Raw genomic sequence first — 26124 nt, 5'->3', positions numbered from 1 at the left:
CAAAATTAGATTGAGAAGTAAATGGAGCCTAAAATTTCCATAGCTTTATTCGTCAGAAAGCTGTTTCATTGCGTGGTTTAATTCTCCTAGTTCTTTCATTCATTGCATGTAGCATGCTGGCTGGAGTACATTTTAGAAATAATGGGATGAAAGAAAAACCATCTTTAATTTGGCTGTGGCTGTGAGGTGTGTAAGGGTCGTTCAGACCTGGGATGGAAGGGGATATGAAATGCTGAAGAACTTACACAACAGTAGAAAAATACCCATGCTGACACTTCCTGTGCTTTAGCAGGAGGAGGTGTTTTGTTTTACGATTTTTGTTCGTTCTTTTGGGTTTGGTTTCTTTTGCATTTACTGTATTTCTGAACTGTGTGAAGTTGTTTTTATTATTTCTTTTTTAAGGTAAAGTTTCATTTCAGTGCTGCCTGTAAAACACACTGCACAATGAGCTACACTTCAAAAAAAGTAAAATCCTAGGCTTTAAGATCTGCAATGGTGGCAAGCCCCTCCCCCCCCGCCTTTTTCCTTTTTTTTTTTTTTTTTGTTTTGTTTTGTTTTGGTGAGATTTCACTCCCCTTTTAACATGTCGATTTGACAGGAGGAGACTAACTGGTCTCTTAGATAAGTAGACACATGGGTTTTTTTGCCTTTGAAGGTAACACTTGATGTCATTTCCGAACTAACACAGATGGCCGAGCAGAGCACTTGATATACAGCGAATCCCTTTTGAAATAGTGAAAACTGTAGGTCTATATAATTGGCAGCAGTGATATGACCAGAGCTGGAATGGAAGCATGTTTATGTGTCTGTCCCATGTATAGACTTATGCATGCATGCATGCTTCCAGATTGTATTTCCCTTGTCAGTTTTCTTTACAAAGCTGTGAAAGCTAAGGTGGCTTGCCTCACACTGCTTCATGAATTCCTACATGTTAATTGTTTGCAATGTTTTTTTTTTATTATATTCCCTTACAAAACATATAAATGCAAAAAGGGATCTGTGCCTGTTCCAGAATCTTTCCAGGGAAGTCTCTGTCCCTTTTCTGCTGTCATGACGCCAATTCTCACATTTACCATCTTTCTCCTTAAAAAGAAGGTGTGGTTCAGCCCCTGAAATTGTTCGAATGTTTCCGTCAATTTCAGTGTCAGATATGCTGAGTGCCTGGCATGATGTTCTTTGCTTTGAGATTTCGTTTTTTTCAACATGCTAAGGAGTTTGCTTGAGAAGGAATCAGCAAACTCTGCTCTGGTGCCACCAGCCTTATGAAATCAGTGTCCCATGTGTGTCCTTGGAGCAAAGCAGAGGCTCCGCTGTGCCCAGGCACAGGTCTTTGTGCGGCGGTTACTGTCCTGGGTTATTTTCAGGTCTTCAGGGAGATCACCCCATCTCTGGCTGAGTGCATGCAGGGTCCAGCCTTGCTTGGCTGTGGCACTGCTCTGTGGTCCCCTTTGCCCTTGTTGTAGCCAGGTGTGCTGAGCATTACTCACAAGTGATAGGACTGGGAGGAGTGGATTTTCCTGTCCTGTGAAAATATTCACAACTCTGACTTTTTCAGGTCTATTTTCAAGTAAAAACTTAAGATCTGAGAAAAGTTTAATAACTGAAAGTAGTAAGATAAAAGCAGTCCAGAGCAGTCAGCACCTCTTGCTTTTATCTGAACCAATGTTTCTGTCTCAGTAACTTGTATTTTACATAGCAAAGTCACTCCAATCCTGAAAATGGCATTTCATTTTATACATATATTCCTAGAAACTTTTGGAGCTAAAATACCCAGAGACTGGACTTTCTGCTCACATGAAGTCCAGGCTTCTGTGATCCAGGCTATTTTCTGGGGGTTTCTGACTGTTTATGAAAAGGGTTAATTAAAAAAGGTTTTGGCTGGCTCCAGTATAAAGGCAAACCAAAATGATGGCTGTGCTCTTCCACTTCCTTCTCGCCATGCACCAGAGAATGGCCAGCACCTGCCTGCAGCCCCGGCATGCCCTGGCTGTGCATTGGGCATGCCAACATGTGCGCGTGTCCATAATTCTCATTTTCCCCATCTTTTTTCTTCCTCAAATGCATCCTAAAGAGCCAAGTGTTGCTTACACTAAACCCACAGAAGTGGCACAAGCCCATAGTTCTGAATGGTAGAAGCGCTGTTTAAAGCATGTTGTCCCCTCCAGCAAGGGGCAGTGACAAGAAGTAAGTGGTGCTGGCGGGCAAGGCGAGACCCCTGCACCAGCACCCAGCTCTGTGCAGTGGCCAGCTGCTTTGGGGTGACGGTGCTCTTCGGCAGCAGAGAGGTATGGACAGGCATCAAGCAAACAGGAATTGCGGAGTAAAGAGTGTCCGCACTCTGCAGAGTCTTCGTTTTCAGGGAGTCAGTGACAGGTTAAATGACAATAAGTTGTTGTACATGGCTAATCGTTGGCCACATGTGATTTTAGGTGCCGTGGCTGTGGAGTCTTGCAGAGACATTGTCTGCCTCAGGGTATCTTTTTCTCGTCTCCACACAGATGTCCCCTCCAATACTCTGTGTGTGTGTGTCTGTGTGCCCACACACATCTTAAACTTGGCAGGGTCAAACTACAGACTTCTAATCCTGGATGTATGTGTTATGTGAGGGGAAAGAGAGCCTGGTAGACTCTGTAGTTTGAGATGGATGACAGAGTGCAGCTTAGTGGTCATCCTTGCCTCAGGTCTGCAGACAAAGCCTTCTTATGGCTAACAGCTCTAAAAAGTACTTAATAAGCTGGGCTGTCAGGTTGTTCCTGGGGCAGAGCAGCTCAGTGGCTACACTAGAACTAAAAAAGGACAGGAGTTTTACGCAAAAGCAGGCAAGAGAAATTGTTCAGAAGAGACATTTTGCAGCTCCAAAATTGTTGCTTAGAAATTGCAGGGAAAAAAAAGATTGGAGGTTTCTTCTGTACTTCTCCACTGTATTTTCTCTGTACAAGAAAGTGTTGATCTTCCTTCCTTTTTCTTTTACCTGCCCTGCTTCTTTTTAAAAAGTGTAGTAGTGTCAATGGGAAGAGCAAGAGAAACAACGGATATGAAGGGCAGCTCTGGACTCCTTTAGACATCTGTGCTGCTTTGCAGGTGAGAAGAAAAATAAACCCATAACTGCAACCCCCATTTCAGTGCAGTGCGCTTAATTTGAATTTTATGGCCTTGATAGCAGATTACAGTGATGTCACAAACCCTTGCATCCACAGTCACGGTGGACACTGTGCATTTCAATACCTCCTCCACTAATCTTTCCCCCACTGCTCCCATTCCCTGGCTGCTAATTTCACGCAGGCACTTAAACATGATGGATAATTGTGTTCTGCTTATCAATGTTTAATTTAAGGGCTGTTCCATCTGACCTGGATGCCCTCTGCAAGAGCTATGCCTCATTATTGATTTCATGGTCACACCTGTGACATTACCTGCTTTGTAGGAAGTAGACTTTGACATTCCTGTGAGGTTTTGGCAGCCAGAGCTAATTGTCAGAAGAATAATCGAGTCAGCAAAATCATTACAGGTGATCTGTCTGTTACCACTGTTTTATCTGCCTCTAATTAGGTGTGGGAGAGGTAACTCATAGTAGTAAGCATGCTGCAATTGGTTTGATGTCCACAAATAGAGCTAGATGAGCACAGGAGGGGAAGTTATTCATTTACAGCTGCACTTCGGTTTGTCTGGGTCTTGTGCCGGTGGCCTGTCCTTTCCTGGTGTAACCAGGGAAGATGTGACCACATCCAGACCACAGACATTGTCAGGAAGCAAAGCCTTGATCGCATTTAGGCTGGACAGCGTGGCTGGAGCAAAGGCTGGGATGTGCTCGTAGGGGCTCTGGACTGAGCGAGCCTGGTCCTCACCAGCCTGGCAGGGCAGGGCAGGGCAGAGGAGTCGGTCGCAAGGCAGGGGATGGGACAGGGCATGGGGAGCAAGGTCCAAGGGCTGGTGCTGCCTGACACCCCGAGCTCCAGTCCCCTCCAGATTTTGGGAGTCAGGTGTAAAGGTGACAGGTACACCAAACAAATCCTTAAAATTCACTCAGGACAGCTGAGTTTTATAATTCCACTGTACCTCCAGGGAAGGACAGAAGAGGATTAATTCCTGCCTCCTGTGTTACGGCTGTGGCCAGACTGGGAGGTGGTAACAGCGGAGGTTTTGTGACATTGTCGTGCCGAGTGCTGTTTTTTTATTGCATGTGGTAAAGCTGGGTAATTTTTTCAGGAGAAGCTCATTTCTAGTTGGGGTGCTTCTCTACCCCAGGCGGACTGTCAGTGTGACATGTGTCCCGGGGGGGGGAGCAGGAGCTGGGAGTGGGGCTTGATGGTCTTTGAGGGTCACTTCCAACAGAAACCATTCTGCTTCTATCATTCCATGATGCGTAGAGGACCTTTTCCTGCTGAGAGGGTTGTGAGGTTGATCAAAATGTTTTCCTCCTGATAATGATTGGAACAACAGGGGCAGTATTATCAAAGTCATCACTTGGCCAAGGAAGAGCTTTTCATAGGAGGAACCAGATTTTTCAAAGAAAAGTCTCTTTTGTGGTAAGTTTGACTGCTTCAGTCTCTGCCCTGTGACCTGTCTGCGTGGAGCCCTGGGGAACTTCTTGATTCCATGGTGGAACACTCCCAGCATGGGGCATGACGTGGGGTGCACACTGCGTTGGGTGGCTATTTCAGACCAGCCAATGACTTTGTGAACGTGCCTGTGGCAAGAGCAAACACACACGGGGCATTCACAAACCATGCAGCTGTTTTTTATAGTACTAGTGACCTATTCCGTGTTTGAACCTTTGTCTCTGGAGAGATGGGATTATCCTGTTAACACAATGCACTGCCTAGTCCTTGCCCAAGTTCCTGAGGTCTGCTGTAGGCATGAAACAGCGAGTGGAAGCTACTATGCACGGCTAGCATTGCTTCAGTACAGCCCACAGGCACCTCAAAGAGAAAAATGCCCCTCTATTGCAGAGGAGCTATTCTGAGGCATTGGCAAAAGAGCTTCTGAACTACCCTCCCCACCACCTGAACCCCCTGCATTTTCTAATGTATCCTTTGCAGTAATTAATTACCTCTCCAGTGTATTCATTTCTTTCATACTGTTACTGGCAATCAGTTAGATAAAGGGAAAAAAAACATGTTGGTGCCCTGTGGTATTGAAAGTGAAGGGTTTTCACACTGTCAGGGTAATGAATTCTGCAAGGGTTTGAAGCACCTGAGCTTGAGGAAGTCCTCGTGTCATGTGTCTGGGAGTGACAACCCCCAGTGGTTAATTACTGCCATGGATGAGAGTTGAGCTGATAGCAAAATGAGATAATTTCATTAGTAGTTAAGTGTGAAGTTAATTGGACTCACGTTTACACACTTTATTATACAAAGACACACTTGGAAATGCTCTTCACTGCTTTTTTTTTTCCTAAAAAAAAAAAAAAGGTAAGTAAAATAAAGAATGCTTCTGAACCATTTCCTCATTTTTTTCTCACTGTGGTTTGGAGACAAGAGGCCTTTCCTGCTGCATGTTGCCAGACTCTAGTATCGTGTGTAGGAGCAGAGCATTTGCCAATGTCTGAGTGCAGCTTACCATGCGTGCTTGGAGGGAGTGTTGCTGAGCTCTCCTGCTGCTGGTTGCAAAATAATTTCTTTAATGGAAGAAAATTACTTATTTGCACTTTTTCTGAGAAATGATAATTTGCTCTCAGTGCAAGCAAGCTGTCAGCTGCCGGTGAATGGAAGGATGGACATTCATTGCATATCGTCTGTGTACAGAGCCAAGCACTTTAACACGTAGCTGCGGCCTCTGGTCCCACAGTGCCAGTTGATATTGTTATTATTTAGCATCATTATATTCTAGTTTCTGGAGTAATGCAGAATGAATTCCATCAGGAATATGCCTCAAACTCAAAATGATGAGCAGCTTTTCATCCCTGTAGCAAGCTCAAGATGGTCATGTACTTGCATATTTATCCGCAAAAGAGATGCTTGCTCCACTGCCCCGATGCCAGCCAGGGTGCATGCACCCCACCTCGTGGCATGCCATTGCTGCGCAGCTTCGTGGCCCTCAGCCCCTCTCCAGATGGATGCATGTTCATCTCTTGGTGGCAAGTCACAAGGCAACGCTGGTAAGCATGTGCTGCAGCCTGCCTGCTGGAGCTTAGGCTGGTGTGCTCCTTGTTGTAACGCACTTCAGTGGGAAAAGCATTTTAAATGTCACGTTACCTAGAATGCTGCAGTGCTAATCCTTCAGACTCATTCAAGAAGTGGTGAACTCTCTCCATTGGAGAGATGGAAAAGACAAGACTTGGAGACAGAAAGTGGCTTGTCTGTAGCAGTACTGAAAACTGAAAATGGGCTCCTCACCCCCATCTCCAGGATGAAGGCTTCCCTAGTCGTCCTAATCTCAGGTTTCCTCTACTCGGCAGTTTTGCATTTCCAAGAGGGCTTATTTGACTGTATGGTGCTGTGGCAAGGGTTGTTGAGTGCAGATAGTCCTGTATTCATATTTTTTATCCACACATCACTTCTAGGGTTGCTATTATTTTAATCCTATGCCCATAAACCTACTTCAAGCCAGTCTCTGGTTTAATTGCAGTCCTAGCGAGTGGTGACACTTTGCTGTTGGGCTTGCAGACATAGGATATTGTATGAAAGTGGTATACTGTGTGACATCAGTGGCATGCCATAGTCGTGCAAAAGCATCCCATCTCCTCAGCATCATGCCTGGATGCTGTATGCTCCCCTGAGCTTCCAGAATATGTTGGTTCAAGATGAAGATTCAAAGTCCTTCTAGGCTTTGCAGCCTGGACCTGGGGTATCCAAAGTGCTGCTGGAAGTCAAGGAATAATGTGTTACTCCTCTGGGGTGGTGCAAAGTGCCTGTGAAAAGGTAAAGATCAATGTGGATGAGACAGAACTTCCTTGGGACCTGGCCATGTTGAGGGAAAGGACATACTTCCCACCCTAGTAAGGATGTTGCCAGCCTCACCACTTCCCACTCAAAGAGCGTATCTGTATTCTGCCTTCATGTGGGGCTGGATGAACAAGCCCCTCGCGTATGACAGGCCAGAGGCGTGCTGATGATGCACACCTTAAAGATACTCCCTAGTGACTTGAGTAAGCCCAGTGAGGACACCTGAAGGATATGTCAGTGTCTCCTGCAGACTGAAGTGGCATGAGAGGCAGTGAGCCAGGACCCCTGGGTGTGGCACGCTCTCTTGAATATTTATCCTCAAAGGTAACACGGATAGAGTCATTTCATGGCCCTCAGGACTATCTCCTTTGCCAGGAAGGTCAGAAACAGTTAGTTATCTGCAAAACGTAAACAGGTATTTGTCAGCTAATCAATTATCCAGTTTAGGTGCCCATCCTGACTCCAGTAGGAAGGAGTGAGCTGTGTGTGCTCCCTCTGTCACTGACAGTGACATACCGTCAGCCCCACGTGCCATGACATGAGGTTATCTCCCCATCCCCAGCGAGGGTGGTGAGCTGCAGGAACTGTCTGCTGATGCTTTAAGCACCAGTATTATAAACTCTGCAGGCTTCTACAATATGTTTTACATCCCTTTGTTAATGGATTTCCTGAGATGGCGGAGATGGAGCCCAAGCATATGGAGTCTATTGTTTTGCTCTTTTCTTTCACTCTCACTCTCAATTTTAGGGAAAAATAAGTGCTGGTGTCACCAGCCAGCGGAGTGGGAGTGGTTGCTCGCTGGAAAACAGGCTGCCATTCTGTAGTTCTGCCATTTTTTTTACATATAAGTCTGGCATAAAATTTGCAACACATGGTCACATGAAAATTACGGGTAACTGTTTCCTCGATGATAAACTTTTAATTGAGCTGTGGGCCAGCTGTGACTGTGCCGGGGTGGGAGACCCATCATTGTGCCCGGCATGCTGACTGAAGGCCAGCAGATACCCCTGCAGGTATGGGTACTACTGGGGCTGCCAGCCTCTCCATGGGGAGGCCACTTCAGGCAAACTCGGGAAGGTATTTGGGCACCTGAAGCTTCAGATAGTGACCTCACAGCGCTGGCAGAAATTGTCGTTGGAAAATCCTGATAGACTGTGCTCTAGCTGAGCTTCTCCTAAGGCTGGGGGTGGCAGCTGAGCTGCTCTGTCCTGCAGGATGTAAGGACAGGAGGAAGGAAGCTCTGCCTCCAAGCCATCCTTGCCCTGCCTCCAAATTTAGCCATCTAATAGCCTTTAAAGAGACCAGGCCAAAGGAACTCAGGAATAAGTGTGTCCTGAAGTCTCTGTGGCCCACTACTAAAATGCAGATGTGCTTTGCTCTTGTACAGTACGGACATCCTGCTATGGACGCTGCTTCTTACCCTCTTTTTGTGCTAGGGTTGTTGATGTTTCTCTGAAACTAATTATTTGAACACAGTTGAAGCTTGCCTGTATTTGGGGAAAATCTCACTGAGGACAATGATGCTCTATTCTCTTTTTTGGGTAAGCGTATCAGATGAATCAAGAGGAAAAGACAGGGTTGCAGCACCTGCAGCTGTTGCCTTGGTCCTTGCCAGCTCCCCTTGGCTACCTCCCAGGCTCTGCCGAAGTGACATTTGTAGGCAAATGGCAGAACTTTCAACTTGGAAATGGGATGCAATGGAAACCAGACCAGGCTGCTACCTGTAGAACATATTAGTCTGTGAGTGTTGTTGCCTTTATTTATGGAAAAGCTGAGGATCAACTTTTCTTGGTGTCTCCAATGGTGGCTATGTTGCCCAGTGCTGTTGAAAATGATCCTAACCACAAAGAATATGACAGAGGTTTGGGTATTGAAATATGTTGTAATATTTCTATATATTTGAATAAATTATATGGCAATGTAGGCTTTTTTTTTTTTTTTTAATAGCTATCAGAAAATGAGCACTGGGGGGTGGTCAGTGTGTACGACGAGAAGGGAAGCTCACCTGTTGGACATATGCTACCAGAGAACTGGATACCTTTGGGAAATGAGGCTTCTGCTGTTTTGTGGTGATAGAAAGGGGAAAGGAAGGGAACAGCAGCGGCAGCCCTTCTGGGACCCTTGTTGGTGGGGTGGCAGGTAGGGGAGATCACTGTTAACCTCGCACTGCCTGCGAGTTGAGGGGGTGAAGCTGACGTCCTCTGACCAAATTTAAGGAGACCAGAGATACTTTCACATTCCCCAGGCTGCAGAGATGACATAATCAGACTTTCATGTTGTGCAGGAGACCAGGAAACAGGGCAGTTATGAGGGGAGAATGTTTTAATCTAAAAGAGCTGTTTTCTGCCCAGATTGAATAATCAGAACTCATGATGTCCTTCCATTAGGAATCCTCCTTCCCTCTAAAACTGGAGAACAAATTACATACCTGTTTTGAGTCTTGAATGCTTTCAGGATGTGGATGAACCATAGAAGCTCTGTAGGAAGGACCTGAGAGGGACTGTGCGGACTGAATTGTCGGTGCAGACTGCTGAGATCACGGCAGTGATGCCATGCGCTGGGCAGTGTGGGAGCATTCAGATATAAACCCGTTTGTCGGGCCAGAAGGGATGGAGGAAGCAGCCTTTGTAGCAAGGGCCACGAAGTGGTGAACAGCTTTTTGCAATATCTCAGGTTCCCGTGCCTCATTACATCTGGTGACATTCCATTCCTTCTGTGATAACAATAGTAATTGAATAGTGATTAAAAATTTTATTCTTAGGTCAATTCAAAATGAAACTGTTGTTTAAAATTTCTTCCAACTGAAAAGTTTAAAAATTATTTTAGCTAGTGGGAAAATGTTTAATTTTTACCTGTGATTTCAATCTCTACAAGCTCTAAATAGTTTTTAAAAATGACTATCATAAAATTAAATGCCTATGCTAAACAATTTGAACATGAGAATATGTACACTTATTTTTGTCAGGGATGTTAAAATTGGGAAAAAACTCATATTTCTCATTGATCTGAGATAACCACGTTTTGATGAAGGAACTGTCAGTCAGTGATTTTTGCCGAGCAGGCTGTTTTGAGCCTGCTTTGTGCTAATAGCATCTCTGATCTTGCTGGTTGTCACCTGTGTGGTCCCTTCCATGCACGAGTTTGAGGTGTGGGAGCACCAAGGTGACACGTGAGCCATGCAAGTGGGGGACCAGGCCTCTCCGCAGCGGGGGCATGGATCCTCTTTCCTTCACCTGACTGGAGATGAAGCTCACAGCTGATGCACACCAGTACAGGATAGCAACTCCAGACCCTTCCATGGCGTCCCAGGGTAGATGTTACCATGTGTATGAGCAATCTTTGAAGGCAGTTATCCTGGAGTGAGTGATATAACCAAAGATGCCCTCAGCTTTGAGGAGGTGAACTTGAGGATTCCCTCTATGATGAGAGGCTGGCTGTGCTGGATCCTTCCTGGTGTGATTCATGGGAGCATCTCTTTCGCCTTGTGGGCTCCTGATCTAATTTCAGCACAACAAACTACAGCAGATTTCCTTGAAATCTCACTGCATCCGCTGCAGCCTGTGGAGCAGGAGGGTATCCTGGCATCTGCACCATGGGAGGCAGGGTCTGGACAGGGTCTGGACATTACTTGTGTAGTGTCTTTGGTATGGAATACTGTGTGTACCTCTTGCCTTAGCTCAGCAGGCAGCTGCATGTCCTAGGTTGGTGTTTGGAGCTGTGTCTGAAGCTGTGCTTGAAGTGAGGGCACCTCAGCACAGTGATCCAGGGGCAGAATGAGACGGGGACATCCCACTGCCTTTCTGTGGTGTGATTTCTGTGGAAGACCTGAGGAGACTTGAATAAGAAGGCACGTTTCTGTAGTCTAAGTAAAGAGTGCTCTGTCAGGCTGTGTATGTGAATCTGACTCCCCTTTTTCTGGAGCAACAGCCAAGTTTTTTGAACTGGCTTCAGACCTCAGTGTGTGTGTGTGTTTTTTTCATAAACTGCCTTAATAAGAGACACAAATAATGTCCTGCTTTTTATTTAAATCTCTGCAAGCCATCAGACCATGCGGTGTGATTTCCTAGAGAGTTTTCTGGGAAAGTGTCATTAAAATCAGTGTTATTTCACATTTTGCTGTTTCTGACTTTATAAACCTGAACTTTGGATAAACTTGGGATTAAAGGGAGAGCAGCTGGAGTTGAAACTGGTGACTTTTGCTCCCTGCAGTGTTCGTCTCTTCCCCTTTCCATCTCTCTTTGTCAGAGCATTATGGCAGCTTACAGAGGAAGGGAAATTGTGTCTTCTCCCTCTGCCAGGCTAAAAATCCCACTCTGGTACTTGCAGAGTAGTTATGACAAATGCATGGCTGTTTTCACAGTGTTTGGGGAGATGTAAAACCATGTCCACTGGTCGTGATGCTCACGTGGTGATTTGTTGGTTTGATTCCTCAGGTCGTGAGCTGGCAAGCACAACCCTCCCAGGATACCCTCCACATGTCCCCCCTGCCGGACAGGGCAGCTACTCAGCTCCAGCGCTGACAGGAATGGTGCCTGGTGAGTTTTCAAAAAAATGGGGGGGAGGAGGGGGTGGAAGGCAGGGAAGACAGCATTTCAGAAAGAAGGCATGGCACTTTCTGGATGCTCTGCACTGAGGCAACCATGAGACAGAAATCACAGCACTGGAGAGGGAAGAGATGTAACGCAGCCCTAAGTGAAGGAGCAGACTTCTCAGTGCTAGAGATAATCCAGCATTTAGACTGCCAAAGCACATCTGCACTGGGATGCTGAAAGTGCCTCCAGCCTTCCATGTGCGAAGCTTGGGGATAGCTTAATTTTGGACCATTCCAGGCTTTTCCCATTCAACACAGGCACCTTTTTATCCCTCTGCCATGTCTCACGTAAGAGGTTGCTAGTCTCTGGGAGCTAGACACATCCTGACCTTAACATTTCTCTGTGCCAAACTGTGGCAATCCAGACGACTTCTGGGGGACATAGTTTTCCTCAGGACAGTTGCTATTTATACATCTCTTTCTGTGCTTACCTTCCCGTTTTTGAGCCTCATGGTGAGAAATGCCAGATGGCAGGTACCAGCTAATGGCTAGCTTGTGCAACCAGTGGGAGCTGAGCATGTGCAGGCTCTTGGGTTTGGCAGAGTAAGGTCTGCGTGAGCGTAACATAATCTGCATAATCCTCTCTTACTATTGGCTGTGGATCTACATGCAATGCTCAATAGGATGATGATATCGGGGTGCTGGCAGTGGGCAGCTGGTGGGTATGTGGTGGTGGGAAGGCTGAGTTGGGCTAACTCCTGCCAAAGCACTGGAGATCAGATACTGCTGGAAATCAGTGCGCTTATTTCGGCTTGAAAGAAAGAAAGGGATTTGTCCCCAAGCTCTGCTGCCTTTGGTCTGGACATGACAGACACTGCTGTCTACAAGGGTAAGAAGTATCCTGAGGCTCAAATATATATGTTAAAAGTAATGTAAGTATTGTATAGCTTGAAAATTAATGATAAATTGGGGATTATCTTTCTTTCCCCTACTGCTTTCTAAGCCTTTAAGGTCATCTGAGTTAGACACTTTGGAGTCAGCAAGGTCAGACAATTATTGAAGAAAATCCCCCAAAGTGGAATTTCATATGTAATCACATGGCTCCAGGAGGTGGTGATTTAGAAAACAATACTGTTAATAAGAAAGTAGGAGTTGATGATAGTTACATGATGACCAGGCTTTTGGGATTAGTCTTTTTGTCCAGAATTGATTATATTCTGTAAAATGTTTTCCAGCAGATCACTGAGAAATTAAGAAAAATAATCTAATCAGCCACGTTATTTTTCTGTTAGAGTTAGAAACTGGCTATGGATGCTAGATCAGAGATTAAGTTGAAACAATTTTTATGCATGAAATGTAGTCTCGGAAAGACTACAGAGGATGAAAGACTGCTGTTTTAATAAAAATAAAAAGATAAAAATTGAACATCTGAAAGAAAGTCTTGTTTGGAAAATGTTAGGTTAGACTTCTTGTTTTACGCTATTTCTCAAAGACACACAGCTATTAGAAAGCTTTTTTTGTCCTCAGCTTGGCTGCTCTTACTTCAGTGGCATTGCCAGCTGCTTAAATCATCTGAGGATTCAATTTTACATTAACTTTTTAGCATGACTGAAAACTGTAGTTACACTTCAGAGCATTTGGAGTATGAGGATCAGTTAATCATGTGTGTGCCAGGTTGGTCATGAAGACAGAGGTATGAATTCTGTGCCTGAACCTGCTGTTGAACACAAAGTTTAGAGATGGCAATTTAGAGGCTTTTAGAAACCTTGTAGAAATCTGTCATCTTCCTGGTCGCCTTCCACTACCAACTTAATTTTCTTTTATGACAAGATCACCCATCTAGTTGACCAAAGGAAGACAGTTGATGCAATCTTTCTGGATTTCAGTAAAGCTTTCAACACTGTCTCTCACAGTATCCATCTGGACAAAGTGACCAGAATACAGTTAGATAAAAGTATAGTAAGATGGGTGAACAATTGGCTGACGGGTGAGACCCAGAGGGCTCTTGTAAATGGGGCTACATCAGGCTGGTGATCTGTCACTAGTGGGGTTCCCCAGGGCTCCATTTTAGGACCAGTCCTCTTCAGTGTTTTCATTAACAATTTGGATGAAGGACTTGAAGGATTTTTGAGCAAGTTCGTAGACGATTCCAAATTGGCTGGAGCTTTTGACTCCGTCAAGTTTGATGAGGCCTTGCAGAGAGATCTGGACAAATCAGAGAGCTGGGCAATCCCTAATAATATGAAGTTTAACAAGAGCAAGTGCTGGATTCTGCACCTGGGAAGGGGTAACCCTGACTACACATACAGAGTGGGGGACAAGAGGCTGGAGAGCAACCCTGCAGAAAGGTATCTGGGGCTTTTGGTTGACAGCAAGCTGAACATGAGCCAGCAGCGTGCCTTGGCGGCCAGGAGGGCCAACCGTATCCTGGGGTGCATCAAGCATGGCATTGCTAGCTGGCCAAGGGAAGGGATTTTCCTGCTCTGCTCTGAGCTGGTGCAGCCTCACCTTGAGTACTGTGTGCAGTTCTGGGCACCAGAGTATAAGGAAGAAAGACATAAATCTGTTAGACAGTGTCCAAAGGAAGGCAATAAAGATGGAGAAGGGTCTAGAGGGGAAGACGTAGGAGAAACAGTTGAAGTCACTTGGATTGTTCAGCCTGGAGGTGACAGAGAGGAGACCTCATGGCTGCCTGCAGCTTCCTCATGAGGGGAGTGGAGGGGCAGGCACTGGGCTCTGCTCTCTGGGGACAGCAACAGGACCTGAGGGAATGGCTTGAAGCTGTGACAGGGGAGGTTCAGGCTGGATATCAGGAAAATGTTCTTCACCGAGAGGGTGGTCGGGCACTGGAACAGGCTCCCCAGGGAAGTGGTCACGGCACCGAACTTGCCGGAGCTCAAGAAGCATTTGGACAACGCTCTCATACACATGAACTGACTTTTTGGGTGGTCCTTTGGGGAGCCAGACGTTGGACTTAATAATCCTTGTGGGTCCCTTCCAACTCGGGATATTCTATGACTCTGTGAATTTCCAGTGAGCCCTGGTCACTTCCCCATTTAAGGGGTATACACGCTCTTCCTTTTCTTTATTATTGTTATTATTTTTTGGTTGTGGGAGCTGGGGAATAAATACATCAGCAGTTACCAGCTGTTCAGGAGCACCTGCCAGAGTGGGATGGCAAATCTGTGAGAATGATGGGCTTGGTGGAGCTCAGTATGAGGAAATGCAGTGAGGGGTCAGTGATATAGAGTCGTCTGAGCTGATTTTCCCAGGTAATAGATTTTATTTTTAACTACACATAGGCCTGTGTGACCCATTACATTGAATAACTGCACTGTTCCTCTCACTGGTTCCTTTAATAACAACCTTCTGCTCCAGCTAGTGTGAAGGTCAGCTCCAATTTCTTTAGGTTCGCCTTCTCATTTAAGTGAGAATTTGCTAACTAGCATCCAAAATACCTTCTCAATCCTTCTTTGCCTCTTGTCATTTGCAGGGCGAGTTTCAGAGCCTTGCTAGGGAAAGCACCACAGTCTCTGAGGGGCTGACCCAGAAGTAGCTGACAGATCAGGTCTGGTTCCAGAGGCACATCTGCAATTGTTCTGAAATAGCCAAATTGCCATGACCAAGCATGTATACGTTTGTTTTACCTTTTTCACAGGGATTCATTTAATAACATGCCACCTCCTTGTTTTCAGAGCCTCTGCTAGAAATGTGCTTCCTTGATAAGATTTTTAGTTGTTAGCCATTAATTTTTGCTCATTATTAAGTGATTGTGTGAGTTAAGTACTTAGAGATGTGGGAGAAATATATATATAAGACATAAAGGGTGTTTTGTTGCATGCTGCTGACATTGCTTGTGCTGCTGTGAATTAGCTATTCCCCACTACACTGTTGGTATTTGTCTCATATTTGCTGGGGGTTTACAGTATGTGTGAAGGGTGAAGGAAACCTTTGAGCCCCTTGGCATTTTCAAGCTGGAAACAGCAGCCATGTAGTTTCAGCTTCTTGCTCTCTTTGTATCGCTTCTCCAGCTTCCCCACTGTTCATCTGAACAGGAAAGGCTTCTTCCTCCCACCAATGGTTCCTGGCTCTCCAGCAGCCGAGACTGTCCTACGGGAGCGTGCCCGCTCTGCATTTCCGTGCCTGGCACAAAACATCTGATCCACACTCTCAGATTTCTCTCCTTCCTTCTCTGCAAAAACAGGGACTTACTTGTCACCACAGAATTCCCTTTTTTATGTGATTCATGAATGTTTAATGTGGCCAAGAGAATAAATTAATCAAAGATTTTTCTCTAAAGAAACCAAAGAACCAGAGGTGTTGCTTTGATTTCGCACCAGAGCTTTACAAACTGAGAGCTGGCATCTCTTGTGGCTCCTGTAAAGAGTGTTCCTCTGCAGGTTACTGGCCCTACATGCTTGTACTGCCTTCTGCCTTTTGGTGGCTGCTATCCCTGAAAAGGTGACTGGTGAGGAGCTTTCCAAGAGGTGCTGCAGTGCTGGCACACCACAGTCCTCTGACAGCACAGGGCCTGGGCACTCAACAGATAAACAGGATGGGACTTACAGGGGCACAGCCTGTCCCTGGGGCAGTGGCTGGGATGCTTCAGACAGCTGGGCTTCAGGTACTGCCCAGTCACTTCGATCCATGGCCTGCAAAACACTGTCTTTCACAGTGTTCTTGTGTCCCTTTGTATGCTTTTATCCAAGTTAAATGTTATTGTGTGGACACTGCTGATGGACAGCAAAATGGGAAAATAACTGGTGGGATGGTCAAGCTTGGAGGCTGGTGGTTAATGCCAAGTTCTAACTGTATGCGACACTGTAGCATATGTCCAGGGGTCTGTCCTCTTTAACACCTTTATCCATGAAGTAGAGGAGGTGGTGGAGCACACATGCGTAACATTTGCAGATGACATCAAACCGAGGAGTGCAGATCAAAGGGTAGGGCTGTCCTGTAGAGGCATCTAGGCAGGCTTGAGGAGGAGACAGCAAGGGCAAACACAGAATCCTGCACCAGGAAAGTGAGCACATTGCAACGGGCTGAGGATTGGCTGGATGCTGGAAAGGATCCAGGGGCAGACAGGGAGCTAAGCATCTGCCTGCATTGTGCACCAGCAGCAAGTAAAATGTGCATGGCCAAAAACATTCTGGCCAGGAGATGGAGGGAAGAGATTATCCCTCTCACTCATAGTATCACTACAAGAATGTTGCATTTTGACCCCCCCACCCCCCCACCCCAGCACAGAAAAGGCAATGCGTTTAAGTAGGAACAGGCGAGATGCAGACAGGATATGAGGGAAAGCTTCAAACCTTTGTCCCACAGGGAGGTCCAAGTAGTTGGAGAGGTTACTTGGAGGGGCTGTGCAGTCTCCATCTGTGATGGTTTTCAAGGCCAGAGTGGATAAAGCCCTGAGCATCCTGGTCTGGCCTCACTGCTGATCTTGCTGTGAGCAGTATCAAGAGACCTACTGAAGCCTGTGACTCAATGTTTTGATTACAGCACTGCTGAAATACACCTCAGAATCAGGAATTCTAATATCGAATCTTCTGTCTAATATTTTGAGTAGAGAGTGAGTCAGTAAGCTGTTAACAGCAGGTCCCTCTCTGGAAACCAGTTATGCTAGCAGTCCACACCAATGTGATAGCTCTGCTCTAGACCTGAACCACTGCTAAAAAATAAAGCTGTAATTCACCCTCAGAATCCGGAGGGAGCCGTACTGGCAGCTTCCTTGTCACGGGACAGTGCCTAATGTTTACACAAGGACCCGGAGAAATTGCTCTCCACCCATCTTCTCTCACCAACGACCATGGTGACCTGCTGCAGCCAAGAGGTGCCTGCTGCTGGCCCCACCTCAGCCTCTCCTGCCTGCCTGTGCTTTGTGCCCAGTCCTTTGGGAAATCAGGGCTGAAAGGAAGAAGGGGGGTGGACCCAATGTGGAGCTGGTGGCAGTTGGTGAGTGTAACGCAGGTCCGTCAGACCCCAGCAGCCATGGAGTGAAGGCCAGATGTCTCTGCCAACATGTCTCCCACCCAGCCTCACAAAGCACAGGAGCTTTCTGTCCATCAGTGTGACTGCACACGTGCCGGATCCTGCAGACACATGGCCTGTGGGGTGCATGGGAGCTTGGCAGCAGCCTGGGTTTTGCTGTGCGCCAGTCGGTGGTGGAGCGGACGAGTCTCCTTCTGCTCTTGTGCCCTGTGGCTGTTCTCTGCGCTCTCCCAGCCCTGTCTCTTCCCCGGTGTCCTGGGGTGGCTGGTGGTTGACACTTAGATATGTCCCTTCCCAGCACGCAGCTGTGGGATGCTGCACTGCCTGTCCCTCCCGCGGCCCCTGCTCTGCCCCATTTCAGGCTCCTACCTTGGCTGGGGGGGGAAGGCTCCAAGTCCTCTCCTGGGGCTGGGACAGTCAGGGCCAGGCTAGGGCAAACCACGCTAGTGCCTAGCTCCAGCTCCTCTGCTTGCCCTCGCCACCAGCCTGGTGTGTCTGCGGCTGAAATGCAAAAAGATTACGCTCAAGCAACCATGCTTGTTCATGTAAGTATTTATTCTGGCTCTGGTGTTAGAAGTGCTCAGACAGCAGCCCCATTATCCTCTGTTTTCTATCTTTTTCCTCATTTTTCCATCTGCCTGTCTTTGGGATGGAGTCCTGAGCACCTCTCCCATGTCCTCCCTTCCCCAGGACTGTCATTCACATTGTCCTCTTGGGGCCCTGCGCACAGGGTGACAGGAAAGGGTAGACTGTCCAGAATAGCAATGCTGAAAATACAGTCATTAATGGGACTCTTGAAACCCAGATGTCCTTTCTGAACACCGGTAATTTGTTTTTAATGAAAAACCATGCAGTGACCCTGAACAAATGAATTTCCTTTATATGAAGTCTATGTGCAATTACCCAACTAAAGGGACCTGAAAACAGTGACATTCAAAACTGGGCTTTGAAAAGAGAAGCATAAAAAATAGCAAGGGTATCATTAACAATCTTTTATCTAAAGGAAGTGGCTAGCCCAAATGTGCAAAACAGAAAGAGATAATGTTGAGAAAAAAACACACATGGTTTTTAAAAGAATTTTTTCCTTTTGATTAGAAGATATTAGTGCAGACATAGATTGTGTAGCTTCTCCATGTTTAGGCTGTTTCTCCCACCTAACCCTCTAAGGGGAAACACCCTCTCTCAACCCACTTGAAACACAACGTATGGCAATGTTTGTGTGAAGAACAGAAACACAAGTGCTGTGTTGTGGCTGGGATCAAAAGGCAGGTATTACAAGCTAATAGTTTCTACACAAAGCCTTTGGGGATAGTGTTCCCCTGCCAGGCACTATGAAGAGTTTAGTCATCAGTATTATCATATGTTTATGTTACTTGTTTTGGCTCTGCCTGTGCCAAAGTTTTGTCATAGCATTTTGTAGCCTCCTGATGTGAGGCAGTAAATATTTGACAGGAAGGTAGCTGGGAGGTAAAACATTGACAAACAGTGACTGACAAAGAAAATTACAGTATGTGGCACGATAGAGGGCATCAGCGGCAGAGCCTGAACTGTGTGAGCTCTTCTGATTCACAGAATAAAGCTGGAAACGGTTGGTTACTTAAACAGTAACGCTGTTGCCACCAGTGAAAGCAGAAGGAAAATCAGGGAGGAAATATTTTTTTCCGAAAAGACCTCTTAACATTTCTTTGGTGAAGTGGAAAGTTGCGAGTTGTCTTCTTGAAGCCTGGAGATGATATCTGAAGATGATATTCTTTTGGCATCTGCTTCACCTGTTTCATACTCTGATATTACAAGAATTTTTGTCTCTGCTCTGATTATGATTACTTGCTTCTTCCCAGTATCACGACTTTTTGCAGCTCCATTGTATAATGGATTATACCATATTAATTTCTGTCAAAACCCCCTCTATTCTTTCTTGTGCCCTTCCATCCCACCCAACTGGCCAGGGCTCCTCAGGGTCAGAGCGAGACTGTTCAGTGATGTGCTTGTCTCGCTCTATCTGGACAGGTGGCTTCAGAAGGGTGTGTAAATTCTGGGTTGCTTATTTCTGCTTCTTGTCTTTTGGGATTCAGGCAGAGAATTTGATCAGGTGGAAGAGATGCCATGAGAAATCATGTTTTCTATCAGCAGGTAGAAGGATTGATGCTAGGACATGCACTTAGCATAACTACCTTGAAGGTAATCTGTAGCCGCCTGAAGATTTTGACCCAGAATATTTTAACTCTTTAGGGATTTCACATTTCAGTTTGTGAATGCAGTTACATAGTGTGCATCCAGCCATCATCCAGAGTGTCCCTAAAACACCTTCATGCCCCTAGATGCACATAAAAGCATATCACAGCATCCACCTTTAAAGCCAGAAGACCCACTGCTAAAGTATAGAAATTATTGATGTTTGAGGTGTTGGAGTATGTCATTTCCATTTAAATGAATTACTGCTTTTTCCTAAGTCTAGGACTGCTTCATATAGGTGCTTCCCCACTCTTCTGTAATGTCAGAAGGCAAATCCTACAGAAATTTCATCACATGATGAAGCAAGTGATGTGCCATCACAAATATCTTGGGGCAATAGCAGGTTGCAAATCAAATGACAAATGATTTATAATCATTTATTAATAATTAATAATGAAGCAGTTAAATAGCTGATATGCATTTATCCAGTGCTTATGTACATTTTGAATAAGGGGCTGCCAGGAACTTGGAAGCCTAGAGAAACATTTTGTTGTTCATCTTTCAGGAATGTAATTGCTCCTCTTAAAAAGAATATAGACAGAATTTATATTGTTTTCAATACGACATTGTCAGAAATTATTTCATTAAATTGATTTAGAAATTACGCTGGTGATCGAAAGAAGGTGAAATGTTGGAAAAGAAAAACCAACAGCCTCTAGGTCTGCTGTTCCCAAACATGTTTTCTTCCTACAGACCAGATCCTGAACTGGAGTCAATTTTTCTTGACTTCCCTGACTTCCAAGGCACTCTGCTGCTTTACCCCAGCCAGGGATGTTGTTCCAAGTGCCTAATGCTCTGTAAGCCAGTCTAGTCTTCTGTGCTGGTTCCCTTTGCTCTAGCCATAATTTCTGCCTCCTCCCTTTGAAGTGAAACATTATGCATAACTAAACATAAGTAAGCAAGGCAAAGTGTGTATAAACAAAAGGCTCCATATTTAGGAGTGAGGAGGAGGAGAAAAAACATATTGTATTGCTCCACTCTTTGGAAATTTCTATGAATTTGTAATAACAAAATTACCATAATTTGCTCGTTAATGCCGCTAGATCAGTCAAGCATTGTTCCAAACATGCAGAGGCTGCTTCTTGCACTAGGTCTGCCAGCGAGTTAAGCACGGTGAAAATTAGCATGCAAATAGCCCTAATTCGGCGGCCAAGCTGTCAGATCCAGATTCAGCGGCTTGTTTCGTTTGAAAACCCTGACAGGAGCGGCTCAGGCAATCCCACCCTCAAGTAGATCCAGCATAAGAGGTACCAAGGGGGCAGCTCCTGAGTGACAGTTTGGCTAGCTTCAGTCAAATAAATCAGCTGCGTCAACCGGTAGCAGTGCGCTGCAATGCCGGGGGGCCGTGGGCCACAGAGGTGGGGGGCTGCAGCCATACCTTGCTACTGAGACCACCCCGTTCCCACCTGAGGAGTTTGGGTCTCTGGCAGCTGACCCAGGAGCTGGCTTGAAATACTGCTCGTGGGACAATGGACTGATCTCGTGGGATTTTTTGTCCAGATGCTGAGACTGAAGTCACTGTTTGGCTGCAAAAAAGGTTCCTGTTGGGGGGCAATTTGTGTGGATAGATGAATGCCAGGGGTCTTGGTCATGTCTTCTCATTTTCTGCTCTGCCCAGGGCTCCTGGCTTGCTTGTGGTAACTGAGTGCATGTAGGGTAATTTTGGAGGCTGCTACACTGGGCAAATTGACAAGCACACTGTAGTTGGCAGGGCTTGGCTGCTCCACGTGGAGGGATGCCGTCTGCTGAAGTGCAGCCACCTGCTGCCTGTGCAAGCAGAGGAGGAGAGGTGGAAGGTGTTCAGTGCTTGGTCTTGATGACAGACCTGGCTGTATTTTCTAGACCCAATGAGCCGCAGCATAACAGGCTTGTTCTAAATAATTCTGACTTCTTGGTGATACTGGGCTAAATCCTGCATCTCCCAGGCAGGGCTAAATTGCAGGACGTGCACAGCTTTTATCTCTTGTCTCAGTGCAGCATATCCACAAGGAGACACTGACAGCAGTCTAAAAATAGAGGCTGTTTCCTGTTGATGGTTCATTCAGTGCTAGGAGCTTGACTCACTGCTCATCTTTAAGCAATGCTGGTGATTATAAAAGCAACAGCAAGAATTTAGAATGCCTTTTGTTGCTGTTTCTATTTTTATTTTTTTATCATCAGTAAAAGTTTTTCTATCCTCTGCAAGCCAGTTGCTTTCAGGTCCCTTTCTGCTGGAAGCATTGTGAGCACAGGTCTCTGCCCCAGCCAGAATTTTAAAGATGAGGTGTCTGTAGATGAAACATGTTAAAAAGTTTGTCCTCTGGTCATTAATTGCCCTGTAGAAGATGACATCAGGGAACTGCCCAATGTAGAACTGGTTGATAGAGCTTGCCTTCTGTTGGGGTTTGCTCATTACCACTGAGACTGGCTACCCGCCAGCTGGGCATCAGGACATCCCTGATGATCCTTGCAGCTGTGGGGGCTGCAAGGTGCCTTCTCCTCTCAACAGGCAGGAACAGCTTTACATAAGGTTTCCTAACAAATCATTGTCTGACTGGCTCTTAAAAGCAGCAGTGACAGTGGCTCCCCAGGCAGCACACCCCCGCACTTAACTGCATGCCGTGGGAGCTCAGTGTCCAGCCAAGACATTTCTTGCTACAGATTAGGCTTGTTGCTTCATGCTCTGTCATCCACAGGTGCCCTCCTGTTGGATCTTTTATTATTATTATTATTATTATTATTGATTGTCTGTTGGTGGAAACAAAGCACAAGTAAATAAGAAAAATAAATAAATAAGAAAAAGCAGAATGTAATTAGAAAGCTGTGAGGTCTACACTAGTTCTGGTTTTGGAAAGTTGTGGTTTGGATTAGTCAAGCAAAGCACTGAAAATCTGGTTAAGTTACTTTTGTCCTGAGTGCAGTCATTGCTTCCTAGGCATGGCTGCCAGCTGGCCTGAACATGCTTTTGCTTGTGGGGTTGAATTTTGCTCTTGATGAGGTTTCTCAGACCTAAGCATCACAGATGCGGGAGCACACAAAATCCTATGTAATTCCTGAGTGTTCATCATTCTTAAGGTTGTGTCTCCTTGTGTTATATCAATACTCAGAGTTTTCAAAACCTTGAGATTACAAAAGCACTGTAGTTACAAACAACAAATTGTGTGCTCTACAAACCATATAGTGTGCCCAGAACCTGCCTCTGCAACCAGTGATGGTATGGGGGTGTTGGGAACAACACTACGCATGATGTGTGGGGTGCTTGTGGAGCAGCAGACCAAGCCACCAAAATCAAACAGGCAGTTTTCTGACAAACTGTGTTTGACTATGAGAAAGTGCTTAGATCCCAAAAGAAAGCACTGGAAAGTATTTCCTGACCCACTGTATCCACAAGCAGAAGGAGCATGGCGTGGGTTGAGAACTGGCTGAGGCTGAACTCAGAGGGTGGTGATCAACGGTGCAGAGTCCGACTGGGGACCTGTGACTAGCAGTGTTCCCCAGGGGTCAGTGCTGGGTCTGGTCTTGTTCAACATCTTCATCGATGACCTTGATCCACCCTCAGCAAGTATACCAATGATACAAAGCTGGGAGGAGTGGCTGACACACCAGAAGGCTGTGCTGTCATTCAGCAAGAACTGGACAGGCTGGAGAGCTGGGCAGGAAGAAAGCAGATGAGGTTTGACAAAAGCAGGTGTAGAGTCTTGCACCTGGGAAGGAATAACCGCATGTATCAGTACAGGCTGGGGGATGACCTGCTGGAGAGGAGCTCTGTGGAGAAGGACTTGGGGGTCCTGGTGGGCGACAGGTTGGCCATGAGCCAGCAGTGTGCCCTGGTGGCCAAGAAGGCCAATGGGATCCTGGCGTGCATAAAAAGGAGCGTGGCCATCAGGTCAAGGGAGATGATCCTCTCCCTCTACTCTGCCCTGGTCAGGCCTCACCTGGAGTACTGTGTCCAGTTCAGGGCTCCCCGGTACAAAAAAGACAGGGGTCTCCTGGAAAGAGTCCAGCGGAGGGCAACAAAGATGATACGGGGCCTGGAGCATCTGCCCTATGAGGAAAGGCTGAGAGACCTGGGTCTGTTCAGCCTTGAGAAAAGAAGACTGAGAGGGGATCTTACCAATGTTTATAAATAGCAGAAGTGTGAGAGACAAAGGGATATGACCAACCTCTCTTCAGTGGTCTGTGGAGACAGAACAAGGGGCAATGGCCATCAAATGGATCACAGGAAGTTCCACACCAACATGGGAAAGAACTTCTTCACGGTGAGGGTGACGGAGCACTGGAACAGGCTGCCCAGGGAGGTTGTGGAATCTCCTTCTCTGGAGATATTCAAGGCCCGTCTGGATGCCTACCCGGGCAACCTGCTCTAGGGAACCTGCTTTGGCAGGGGGTTGGACCCGATGATGTCTGGAGGTCCCTTCCAACCCCTACAATTCTGTGATCCTGTGATATGTGTGATCCTGTGTGCCTGTTGTATATCTGCACGACACTGGCGGCACTGGGCCATGCAAGTTAGCCATGCCATTGTGAACTAACCACTAGGTAGCACTGAACAGAGAGCAAGTGTGTACATCTGTCACATCCAAGCTCTACAGCTAAACTGCCAACTGTTTGACTGTATGACTGGTGCCCTGTAGGATTCAGTTTCTTTTCCCCTGAAGCATTAGACCCTGGATAGCAAATCTGCAGCCTGCATTTAGCATCCCGTGGAAGGATGTATACTATAAGTTGTGCCTGGCTCTGAGGGCTGGCCTGAGAGCTTTGACATCTGCACAGCTTTGTAGCTTTAGAAAACACTTGCTGAGTTAGTCTGCAGTGAACTTGCTGTCTCCTGTTTCCAGCATTTGTGTTGCCAATGGAACGCAAGTAGAGGCTGGAGACAAGAGCATCTGTCCTGTAGTAAACTCAAATAGTCGCAGACTGATGGTTAGATCACACACTGGTATATTTTGAGAATCAAGTTAATTTTGAGAATTAATACACTGTCTTTCACTTGTGACTGCAGTAGATTTTGGATCAGTCTCTACTCTGACTGGAAATTAAGTTGGGAAGTTTAAAAGTATTCCTCTTAATTATTACATAAAAAGACTAAAAGCAGCACTCTGGTCCTGAATCAATGTCTGTTTCACAACAGATGCTCTAAATCCTTGGAGTCTCAGGTATTAGCAACAAAGGTTACTTTGCCACACAGCACCTTTGCTGCAAAATAAGTAATCCCCAAGTGAGTGTGGATGTTGTACTTGCTGAATGAAGATACGTGTGTGGACTCAGTGATGTGATTAGTGACATACAGGTAGGAGAAGAACCACTTGCTTTGTCAATAGCTGTTCTCTGGGCCTGGTGTGAAGATTCTGCCCTGTCTTCTCTTCCTGATATGAAACTTTTTTGGAGCAAAGGTGCCAGTTCAGCAAAGGTCTGCCTAATATACAATCTTGTGTGCTTCCTGAAGCGAGGAACAGGAGTGCCAGCACTTAGCAAGGAGCCTTTTTCCTTGGAAGTCAGGCCTGGGGGGTCAGGATGCACATGGCCTGCACACACCAGGCCACAGTGTCCTCGAGCATCAGGCTACCCCTGCTAGGTGGGGAATGAGGCTCCCATCAGTCCTCACTTCCTAATTGTGTGTCCATATGCTCAGCACAATTTGTTGCTGTTTCAATTGGGTCAGGTCAGAATAAGTGGGCTGCAGGTATCACCCTGAAGTGGCTTTGGTTGCAAAATGTGTGTTTGGTGATCCTGTGAAGGCCCAAGCTGCTGTGCTTCCACAGACTGACCTGTGTTTGGCTGACATGTTTTTTTCCTGCATTAAAAGAACTGCTATAACGTGGATGTGGTGTAAAACCAAAGCAGCGCTGTGAAAATCAAGTGAGAAATTACCTGTCTTTTGTCACTCAAGCATTAATTTGCATTGTGTTTGGTGTCAGAAGGAAAAACTGACATCCCTGCTGTAGCTACGTCTCTGTATTTCAGAGCTTGTTTGAGCTCCCCATTATGACAGAAAGAACCAGGGAGGAAAAGCCTGCCCTGCTGACATGTTAAAGCCCTAGTCCAGGGATGGCTGATGCCTGAAGTCCATCTGAAAAGCCAGTCTTGCTGGATGAAGGGATGAGATGCAGAGATTTTGAGGGGCTCAGTCAGAAGTGTTCATCCACACAGGGGGCTTAGAAGACATCTCGACTTTTCCACCCTTCAAAGATGCTGCCACCTTCGCAGAAAGGACAGGACTCTGTAATCTGGTGTTGCCAGAACTCCTGACCTGGCCCCAAGTGAGCACTGGCCTGCCTCAGCGTGCTCTGAATGGTCACCAAGGACACCAGTGGGATGTCTGTGAGCATGCTGGTGTGGGCAGCTGCTCCATGAGCTGTGCAGACACTTTCCTACCTGTTTTCACATCGGTATTTTCAGATTAATGAAGACTGCTTCACTGTCAACAACAAAGTACCTTTATCAAGATACCCAAATCCTTAATTTCCAGATATTTGAACTCTAATTTCCACATTATGGATATATTGT

At 46.1% G+C, this 26124-nt stretch overlaps 1 protein-coding gene across 4 annotated transcripts in view; it reads left to right on the top strand.

The window, feature by feature from the left end:
* The window catches only part of PAX5 (paired box 5), a 149696-nt gene that overhangs the window by 96956 nt on the left and 26616 nt on the right, over positions 1-26124 (top strand). For all 4 annotated transcript variants that reach the window (XM_040540353.1, XM_040540355.1, XM_040540354.1 and 1 more), the window contains one exon: positions 11318-11419. In XM_040540353.1, coding sequence (XP_040396287.1) covers positions 11318-11419 — 102 coding nt within the window. The remainder of the gene's footprint in view (positions 1-11317; positions 11420-26124) is intronic.

The sequence above is a fragment of the Cygnus olor genome, chromosome Z (assembly GCF_009769625.2).
Source record: "Cygnus olor isolate bCygOlo1 chromosome Z, bCygOlo1.pri.v2, whole genome shotgun sequence".
NCBI lineage: Eukaryota > Metazoa > Chordata > Aves > Anseriformes > Anatidae > Cygnus > Cygnus olor.
The sequence above is the reverse complement of the archived record's forward strand: the minus strand, read 5'-3'. Positions and strand labels throughout refer to the sequence as shown.